Source organism: Cyprinodon variegatus, unplaced genomic scaffold (genome assembly GCF_000732505.1).
Source record: "Cyprinodon variegatus isolate N-32 unplaced genomic scaffold, C_variegatus-1.0 Scaffold1055, whole genome shotgun sequence".
Classification (NCBI taxonomy): Eukaryota; Metazoa; Chordata; class Actinopteri; order Cyprinodontiformes; family Cyprinodontidae; genus Cyprinodon; species Cyprinodon variegatus.
In genome coordinates this window covers 1-10278 of record NW_015151508.1, presented here as the reverse complement: position 1 = coordinate 10278, position 10278 = coordinate 1, and the positions used below count along the sequence as shown (strand labels likewise).

General features: G+C 37.6%; 2 protein-coding genes across 2 annotated transcripts; both read right to left on the bottom strand.

Moving 5' to 3' along the window:
• Window positions 1-224: 224 nt before the first annotated feature.
• On the bottom strand, window positions 225-4653 carry aqp10 (aquaporin 10). Its single transcript, XM_015399883.1, has 6 exons — window positions 4564-4653; window positions 4063-4189; window positions 2026-2163; window positions 838-956; window positions 541-758; window positions 225-438 (listed from the first exon to the last, which is right to left on the bottom strand). The coding sequence occupies exons 1-6, from the start codon at window positions 4648-4650 to the stop codon at window positions 225-227; spliced, it is 903 nt and encodes a 300-aa protein (XP_015255369.1). The 5' UTR covers window positions 4651-4653.
• Window positions 4654-6872: 2219 nt separating this feature from the next.
• hax1 (HCLS1 associated protein X-1) lies at window positions 6873-9918 on the bottom strand. Its single transcript, XM_015399900.1, has 7 exons — window positions 9709-9918; window positions 8959-9209; window positions 8330-8535; window positions 8192-8255; window positions 7947-8080; window positions 7499-7619; window positions 6873-7415 (listed from the first exon to the last, which is right to left on the bottom strand). Exons 1-7 carry the CDS (start codon window positions 9771-9773, stop codon window positions 7342-7344), a joined length of 915 nt encoding a protein of 304 aa, XP_015255386.1. The 5' UTR covers window positions 9774-9918; the 3' UTR covers window positions 6873-7341.
• Window positions 9919-10278: the final 360 nt, after the last annotated feature.

The window sequence follows — 10278 nt, the reverse complement described above, 5'->3', positions numbered from 1 at the left end:
TACAGACACTTGGAAACAACATATAATGTTATGAAATAATCCCTGAGAAACAGTCCAGCTTGTTATTGTTTTTTATCTCAAACAATCCCTAACAGGATAAACAACCCTTCTCCCTTAGACACCTGGTAGCCTTGCAGCTCTGAGGCCTGAATGAATGAAACTCATTCATTCAGAGCCCACTTCAAACAGATTGATTTTTTTCCCAACCACACTCAGTTCAATGGCTAAATAGATTTTCCACCTTCTGGTTCCACTTTCTCCAACTCCAGATTAGTTTTATCTGATGTTTCGTTGTCCGACGTTTCCTGACAAGAAGACTGGGTCTCAGAGAAGAGGGGTGGATGGTGGGCTTCAATCAGTAGTTCATAGATCAGAGTACCGACCAGTGCGCCGATGCAGGGGGCGACTAACGGGACCCACCACCAACCACCTCCAGCCCTGAGACACATTTGCAAAAACAGAATTAGTTTGGATTTAAAAGAAGAAAAAAACATGTATGAACATTAGAGACAATGTTTTGGTAGCAGTGCAAAGACTAACTTGAAAACTTCATCTCCCCAGCCAGCAATGTAAGTGAAGATCCGAGGACCCAAATCCCTGGCCGGGTTCAGGGCATATCCACTGTTTGAGCCCATCGACATGCCGATAACCAGCACTGTAGCTCCAGCTAGGAGAGGCTGAAGATAATCCGGTATGGAGGTGTTCCTCTGGTCTCCTAGAGCCAGAATACACAGCAGAAGGGCAGCAGTGCCAATCACCTGCAGGACATGAGCTGATTCAACATGGCATCTTTAAATGATTAATATATTTAAGAATAAAAGAGCAGACTTATCTGACCTGGTCTATTATGCCTCCCCACAAACTGAGGTAATCAGCTGGATAAGTGCAGAATATTCCAGCTGTGGCATTGGGGCCGCTCACCGTCAGCTGACCCCCGCTGTAATTCTGGATGGCGTCTACAAAGGATATCTTAATTTTATAACAAAGACTCACGACTGTAACAGAACTTGTGCAAATATTGGCAAAATGTTTTAACACTTGGAAAAGGCAAACCTTTTATTTAAGCTGTCCTTAATTGAAAATGTTCACAACAAATTTATTTGCCTAAGATCAGTGATTCAGCAATAGATAAAGAAGGAAATCTATAAGTTTCCCTAAATTGCAGTCAAAGTTATTTGACTCTTTTCCCTATGTTTGCCTTTTTTATGTCACAAAAATTAAAAATGTCTCTTAATGTCTGACCTAAACTATCCAACCAACCTGGTTCCACGTGCAATTGGTTGGTCTGCCCCCTAAATGTAATTACTGGTTTCTCCACTTCTCTTAAATTAACTGTAGATGAATTGTGTGTTTTTTTTTTTTTTTTCTTCTTTCGCAGAATTTCTCTAAATTGGCCAAATTGGAGGATTTTTGAGCATTTAGGGCATTTCCAAGCATCTCAGCTGAATTAATCTCCAGGCTTTGACTTAACCACTTTGAAGCTTTTTGTTTTATTTCTTCCTGAAGGTTTGCTTTTGGTTTAACACAAGTGGGCTTTTGGTCATTAACTGATAACTGGCTATGCTTCATTTTGGTAAGCTTGTCACTCACCAAATTCCAGTCAGTTGGAGAAAACTTATTTCTATATTCAGTTCAATTCTGTTCATTTATATTGCGCCAATCCACAACACGCTTCCTCTCAAGGCACTTTGCAGAGACAATAGTCAGATTGGTTAAAGGTTTCTATGAAGGAAAAGCAGTCGATTGGATCGAGTCATTGACTTGCAAGACATGCTCCTCCTAGAAGAGCTTGGGGTGATGCAAATACTGCAAATATATATAAAGTTTGCATTTTGTAGAGAAAGACAGAGCTGGATAAAAGGAATCCATTGTTTATGTTTTTAAATACCTCAATGAACTTGAGTTTTAGACATTGCCAGTGACATTTTCCAACATGTTTACTCTTAAGTTTTTCTTTTTTATCCATTTAGCAGAATTCCTCACTGATAAAACCTTTCTGGATGCAGTATAAGCATGTTGACTCACCATAGTACTGCAGAGCAACTGTGGCTGCAGCCAGAAAGGCTCCAAGCACTTGGAAAATGGTGTAAAAAGGAAGCTTCAGCCATGGGTGTCTTCGCAAAACACACAAGCTCAGAGTAACTGCAGGATTCAGGTGGCCCCCTTTAAAAAATAGAATTGAAAATGAATACATTTTGAAGTATGACGATTTTTTTTTTTATTGTTTTGAAGATTGTTTTGAATTCTTAGCTTTCTATATATATATATATATATATATATATCATTAAATTAACCGCAATACTCATTTATTTAAGGTCAAACAACACAAACAAACTAATAATTTTCCATAATCCGTGTAAAACTTTAATGTTTTTTTAAACAAAGTGATATGGAAAAAAAGGAGGTATGATTCTCTAAAATCATAGATTTTTGTTCTGCCTCGGTGATTCAATGCTTCAGAGTCACTACACACTGCAAAAAATTGAAATCTAAATGAGTAATTTTTTTTCTTAATTGAGGAGTCAAGTTAGAAACTTTGCCAGTTGAACAAGACAAACTGCATTTAAAATAAGAAAAAACAAACAAAAGCATTGTCTTATTTCAAGTGTATATTATCCTACTGTAAGAGTAAAACTACTCTCTCCCATGGCAAAGTATTTCATTCACCTGCTCAATTAAGGGTATTACATTTAATTTAAGAAATTTTACTTATTTCTAGATCGTTTTTGCAGGAGGGAGTCCCTCTGTGTTCATCTCCGACAGCTTCAGAAACTTCTCTCCATTCCACTTAACAGAATAATGAGCATGTGCGAACATCCAGTCTTGCTAAAGATGTGATTATTTTTTGGTCTGAGCATTGACTGATCCATTTGAACATATAAACATGTCTTCATCTAAACCAAAGTAGTCCAAAATGCAGATTTGAGGCCATTTCAGGTTTGCCAAATGACTCTGAGCTGCCAGCAACTGAAATAAAAGAAAGGCGCTCTCACTCAGGCTGTCAACCATTTATTTAGGCTGTGATTTTCACAAGGAAATTAAAATTTTACAATCTAAAATGTCAAGTTCAACACAAACCCTTTCACTTCTGTCTTATTTGAGGTGTTTAAAGCTCAAGATATCATTTCAGAACCCGACTCATTCTTTGATATCTCTATATCACTAATGATCTCTAACAAACCTCTAAGGCGTTCATTGCTTTATTTTATTAAGGGGTGACAAGTTTAAAGGGGCTCCAATTATATACAGAATTTCTATTTGAAAAATCATGAGACTAGGCATAGATATCTTCCCCCATGACAACAGTGAGCTACCAATCATTGGTAAACAAAAATACTAATAGTTTGTGGTTGTAATGTAGGCACACGCACAAGCGTTTTAGAGGCTCAACCCTCCAAAGACCCTGCCATCATAATACTGACTCATAAAATAAACAGATAAATTTAACTTGTTTATTTCTATTAACACAAATCAAAACATGACTGATCAGATTTAACTAAAATTGAAAAATGGAATAAGTAGATACCGAGTAAAAAAGACAGAGTAAGGTTATATATTGCATCGCTCTTTAGTGCCAAAAATATGTTACATTATAAATCTAAATATAGTTCAACGTCAAGCTCATCAAAACTATTGCCTGAACCACTGCTATAAAAAAAGAGTCATCAAATATGCTCTATTGGACAAAGTATATTTGAAAAGCAGAAAGTGAGAGGGCAGATTAAGAGAGTGCAGCCACTCTGTGTCTATATTCAAATGTTTTGCAGAATAAATAATAAAAAAAATACATTTAAATTCTTGTTTCATTACAGATTTGTTTTATATTATTATTATTACAAGGTGCATCTGTCAGCAAACACTCTCTGCATTTTCTTTTTGTTGAATTTTTCAGCTTCTTATCAAAGATGAAATAAAGACACTAATATCTACTGAAATAAACCCTTATTCCCTGGTTGGGAACCTCTGCCTTTAGCAACTCAGATTTTACCCTCAACGGCAAAAGATAAAAACCCAGAAGAATTTAAAGAAGATTGTCTGTTTAAGAAAAACACAAAATCTTACCTGAGACTCCACGGGACACAAAGACCCCAAACGTGACCCCAAAAGCAAAGCCCAGATTAATTGAAAGATACTGGCCATTTTTTTCCTGAGAGGTGACCGACTGTGCAACGGATCCACATCCAAACAACTGCAAATACACAAAACATGTCAGCTGTGCTGAAAGAAAGCTATGTGCAGACAATTAAATGTGCTTTGACTTTAAACCAGATGGCTGCAACATCCTGATCTGACACTTGCAAACAGCTATGTTTTTTTTCCTTTTTTTATGAAGTTCACTTCTGATTAACCTGCTTTATGGTGTGTGCTGTAAATGTTCATTGCACTGGTAAGTGAGACAGTAATTAAGGGTAAAAAATAACACTGCCCCACACGTCTCACCTCTCTCTCTTAGTTTTCTGCTCTGGTTTTATTAAAAATGACTAAATCATGTCAACATAAAACAGTTCAAAAGATCTCTTGTAAACACGGACATTACTGGAGGGTTTTATCAGTTTTACTCACAATCATGACGTAAACTCCTAGACATTCAGCCAGACATTCCCTGACCAAAGGGCTTCTGATACGACAGCACCTCAGCAGCTTCTCCATCCCCTGGTCTGCGTGAGCTTTTAGAGACGGGAAGCGGGTATCAGATGTGATCTGCACAGCTCTGCTTCTTCTGTCTCACTGAGCACAGATTGCACTTTCATGCTGGACTCCAGGGTTGCGTCACAGAGTTTATTGCAAGGCTGAGTTTTTTTTTTCTTAACAGAGAGGCAATTTTTTTTAAGACATCCCTGGAGCAGAATCAGAGCAGCAGCCCTGAGCTGCTGGACCTCTCTGTTCTGAAGGCTTGTGCTTAACAACTTTCTACTAAATTTTACATTAATGAAACCTCACTTCACCTGCAGGTTTATCTAAAACTCAAACACTGACTTTTGAAACATGCCTGCTCCACCAACAAAAACATAGATATTATGATAAGAGAAGACTAAGAAGAGAACACTTCTAATGGATTTGCTGTATAAAAAAGGATTAAGATGTGGAAAAGCATCCAATTTTCACCTGTAAGCATGGTGGAGGATCCATGATGCTGAGGTCCTGATGCATTCAGAGAAAAAATATTATAATTAATGCTAATAAATTCTAACTTTCTAAATCTAGATTTTTTTAAACTTCTAATTAAGCAGAAATTTGACATTAAGGTTTTGTTCGCCCAAAAAATTTTTAATGCTGAAAAATGCATCAACACAAAAGGTCATGACTATAATTCAACACTGAAAAACTAGATTCAAAAGGAGCTGAATTCATTACCTGCAGAAATCAGATTTTTCTTTTTTTTTTAAAACCTGACCACTGATGAATATAGAGGGAAATGTGGGCTGTAAATCTACAAATATATGTTTAACTTCAGGTGTGGAAAAGTTTAGAAGTTGAAGAACACATAGTAATGTAAAATGCAAAAAAAAAGTTACATCAAACCCTTATTTAACGGATGCTGTGGTTCAACCTAAACAGCATAATCAGTTTAAATGAAATATAAATAATACAACTTATATCTTTAACTCTTTGCAGTTCGAGTCATTTCCATATAAAACTGAATCATTTTGTAGTTTTTGAAACAGCATCCACAGCTGTAAGAATAACTGACTTATATCAGGTCAGGAAACTGAGACCAAACAAACAGGGCAAAAACTGTGTGCATATATTAAGTCTTTATTTTCATTTGTTCCATCAAAACTGCTTTTATTATATGACAATACAAAAATAAACACTTAAACTGGACTGAGGCGTCTTAACTCACTAGAGCCACTAGATTTATATCCACCTTTGAAAAAGAAGCTGATAATTCAGTGACTCCATTTGGATGGGATTAAATTTATCTCGGATAATACAGTGAAAAATCTTGGTGTTATTTTTGATCAGGACCTGTCATTAAAATCCCATATCAAAGAGGTTTCTAGAATATCCTTCTTTTATCTCTGAAATACTGCAAAAGTTAGAAATATCCTGTCCAGGGGTGATGCTCAGAAACCAGTCCTTGCATTTGTTACTTCAAGGCTGGACTATTGTAATTCTTCAACTGATCCAAAATGCTGCAACCAGAGTTCTGATTAAAATTATAAAGAGAAATCATATCTCTCCTACCCTGTCTTCTCTTCATTGTTTTCCTGTTAAATCCAGAATATAATTTAAAATCCTCCTTCTCACATATAAAATGGCCAAGCTCCATTTTACATCAGAGATATTATTGTTCCTTATGTTCCTAACAGAGCACTCTGTTCACTCTGGAGGTTTACTAGTGGGTGTTAGAATTTCTAAAAGTAGAATGGGAGGCAGATCTTGTACTCATCAGGTTCTTCTCCTGTGGAACAAACTACCAGTTTTAGTCCATTGGGCAGGCATGCGGTCTACTTTTAAGACTAGGATTCAAATTTTCCTTTTCGAAAAAGCTTATAGACTGGATCAGTTAATCCTGATCTTTGTCTGTAGTTATGTTGCTATAGGCTTAGACTGCTAGAGGACACAGGGTGTTCTTTTCATCATTCTGTTTCTAATATCTCTATTCTCCCATTCTGCAGAATGTGTTAGCTCAATCTTCAATGTTATTCTCTTTTAAGGGCAGGCTTAAAACTTTCCTTTTTGATAAAGCTTATAGTTAGAGATGCTCCTGTTATCCTGAGTTATCTCTATAGTTATGCTGCTAAAGGCTTAGACTGCTGGAGGACATAGGGACCCCTTTTCATAAGTCTACCTCTATACTCCCATTCTGCAGAATTTGTTAGTTCAATCTCTAACAGTATTCTCCCTCTGCTTTTTCTCATGGTAGCTTCATCTGGTCTGTTCCTGTTTGGCTGTGACACCACCCTGAAGATAAATATCAGCTGGGATGTTGCCATCAACACCTTTGTTTATAGATGTTGGAGCTTGGCCTGTTTCTTTTCTTTTAAACTATGTGCTCTCCTTTCCCCCTCTGCCTGGCTGCGTCCTTCCTGTCTCTGCAAGCATGCTTGGTGTGAGGGATGCCTTTGAGTTATTGAGTCAATGCAATCGGCTGGTTTTCCTTAGATGAAAAAACGTTGAACCAATGTGACTGTATGATCTGGTTGAATTATCTCTATAAAATGCCTTAAAACGACATGTGTTGTGAATTGGCACTATATAAATAAACTAAATTGAATTGAATAAATTTGAGTAAAGATACAAGATCCATTTTGGTCATTACTTAGAAAACTACTGTCAGTTCAGTGATGGTTTGCTGTGACCAACCATTTCAGAAAGTGCACTTCTGTTTAGATTTTATTTAAATCCTCCAAAGAACCTGGAGAATAACGAGCTGTCATCCCGTAGGTCTGAGAAGCTGTTCGAGTCACCTGGAAAAAATAAAAACCAAGAAATTAAGAAACAACATAGCTGCTGGTTTTGTTTAAAAAGCTCAGAAAGAAACAAAGCTGACCAGGGAGCACTGGTGCCGTGTGCTGATCCGGTCCATCCAGCCTCCCAGGACCTCCTGAACGTGTCACAGTGGTCTTCTCATTGCCATGTCCATCTCTGACTGTCCGTCTCTCCTCTACAGTCTGACAGACAGAGAGGGGAAACCAAGAAACATGTTTACAACCATCTTTCTGATTTTATTCCATTATTTACTGAAACTATAAACTTATTTTAATGGTTGTTTTATGCAGGACATTTTTTCTTCTCACTTTTCTTTTGCATAATTACACTTTGCAATAATATAAAACAAAGTTAACTTTTATATAGTCTTTTCTCTGTTCAAGGCATTTTTCTTTTTCAAAATAAAAATTCTATTTTAATCATAATATTCAATCAAAAGTTTGGTGTTGTTTACATTAAAGAAATGTACCTAAAATGTTTTTTATTTATCATCATTACAGCTTACTCACCCCGTCGGGTTTTACCACCTTTGTAACAACGACCGATTGGAAGAAGGATCGGCTCCTGGGCTCATTTGGGGCCGGATCGACAGGGGGAGTCAGTATTTGATCTAGACCACCTGATGACACTGCAGAATCCAGATCTGAAACCCCACAATAAGGAAAAAAACAAAATAATCAGTAAAAACAAACTAAAGAACAAAAGCTATAATACAGACACAGACTTAGACTTAATGGTGGAAGACATCCCCTACCTCTGTCTTCTTTAGGTTCAGGATGTGGGGTTCTCTGCGGCCCCTGTCCCCAGAAATCATTGAACTATGAACACAAAATAAAGTCTTAGATGCAGGTTATGTCAGAGTCACAACAGAAGTGAAGTCTGTTGTGTGTACCTTAGAAAAAGGGCTCCAGTCTTTAAAAGGCGACTGGGGGAAATCTGGAGACTTGAAAGGTCGACTCTCATTCAGGTCCTCTTGCTGTGACCTTTGGGGGTCACTGTTAGGCGATTTGAGCATAAAGTCTCTCAGAGGGTTCCCACTGCCTCCACTCCTCTTTGATTTATCCTGATGAGGAGATGGTGGCAGGATTCTGGGTACATCTGACACATAAAAAAAAGAGATAAAAAGACTAGTTCAGTGTTTGAAAGGATAAACTATAAGCTGCATTATGGCAGAGAAGGTGGCCCTGCAGAGGATAATCAGAGGAGCCATAAAATAGAGTATTCTTGTTCCCTAATGCATCCAAGTGATTTAGAACATCAGGAAAATTGATTATTGCAACAATATTGTGAAAGACAAGAGGGAAACAGAGAGAAAAGGACAACACTTAAAAATAAATATATTTCCAAACTGTTTTCTCTCACTGTATTTATTCAGACCTGGAAAATATGGGAAATTCCAGATAACATAAGAACCGTTCCGACCTAAATCAGCTCGGAAAAGGTCCAGGTATAGATGGACTGAAAGAAATACTAATCCTTGAACATGACTGCAGCAGTCTCGGCATTAGCTGTGTCTCATACCAAAGTGTCCAGACTCTGGATGTCCCTCCCAGCGGCCCAGCTGAGAGAAGATCTCCTCCATTTCCCTCAGAACGTGTCCAAACACGGCAGGCTCCTGAAACCTCGTCCCATCTGGCCCAAAGCTGAAGCCAAACCTCCAAGCACCATCAAAGGGGTCCTGTTGGTCCCTTCTGAAGCCATCATAGTAGAATCCATCTTCCTCATCGTCGTCATCTTCATCATCATGAGTCATTGCATCAAAGAAAGGGTCCCTAAGGGGAAAAAAAAGGATCACATTAATGTTAATGCAGCTCCTATATCATTTTATTTTACCTTTTATTAGGGGCGCTGGATCACTCATTTACATTTAGAAGGATGGATATGGAGTGTGTATTCATCTTTATTGTAGTTTACAGGTATTTTAAAGTCCAAATTTAGTTTTCTTAGAATATTACATTACAAAATAACAGGACTATTATATTAATAGCTCAAAGTTCAAGTTATGACAAATTATGTCCATCACTCAACAGTCACAGCAGCCCTAAAGGTCATATTCTAATAACCTCAACAATTTAAGATTGACCCTAACAAATTAGGATAAACTCGGTATAATTAACCTCGAAGCTAAACTGAGCAACAGTCCCAGTTAGACAAGGGACCCCTGTGGTTTTCCTGGCAGAAACCAAACCACTAATCTTGTACTCGTCGGAGCTACTCTGTTACCTAACGACGACTAACTTCTAGATTTTTTGTCAAAAAAAACAAACTGACCTTCTGCCTCGAAAGCTGCCTCCAGGGACCCCGAAGAAGCCGCGGAATAAATCAAAAACACTCATTTACTCAAAGCTCAGAGAGGAAGCTCTTTCATGACTAGAAATGTGAACTGCGACTGAGGAGAGCAGATACAAATGTCAACAGTCGTAAAGCGTTCTGGATGATTCGACGCGTATGACGCAATGTGTCGCAAAGAACGTGTTATCGTAGATATCCATAATATCTATGCGTGTTATCGCGAGACTTCTTCTTCTTGTGAGGTTTTATGGCGGTTGGCAAACCAGTTAAAAGTGCATTACCGCCACCAACGGATAAGGAGTAAAAAAGGAAACAGGGAAACAAGACTCACCCCCAGAAAAAAAATAATACTGTTAAACTTAACCCAACATAATAAATACTTAATCACATTCGCCCTCATCATTTCTAATTTATCTTTAAGTTATCGTCACTCTGCCAGTTTCTGATGCTCCTTTTGGAGCCATCAACCATAGATATCAAGGCTAGATGTCTCGTCCGCGCTGCTTTTTTTTTTTTTTTTTTTTTTTTTTTTTTTTTTTTTTTTTTTTT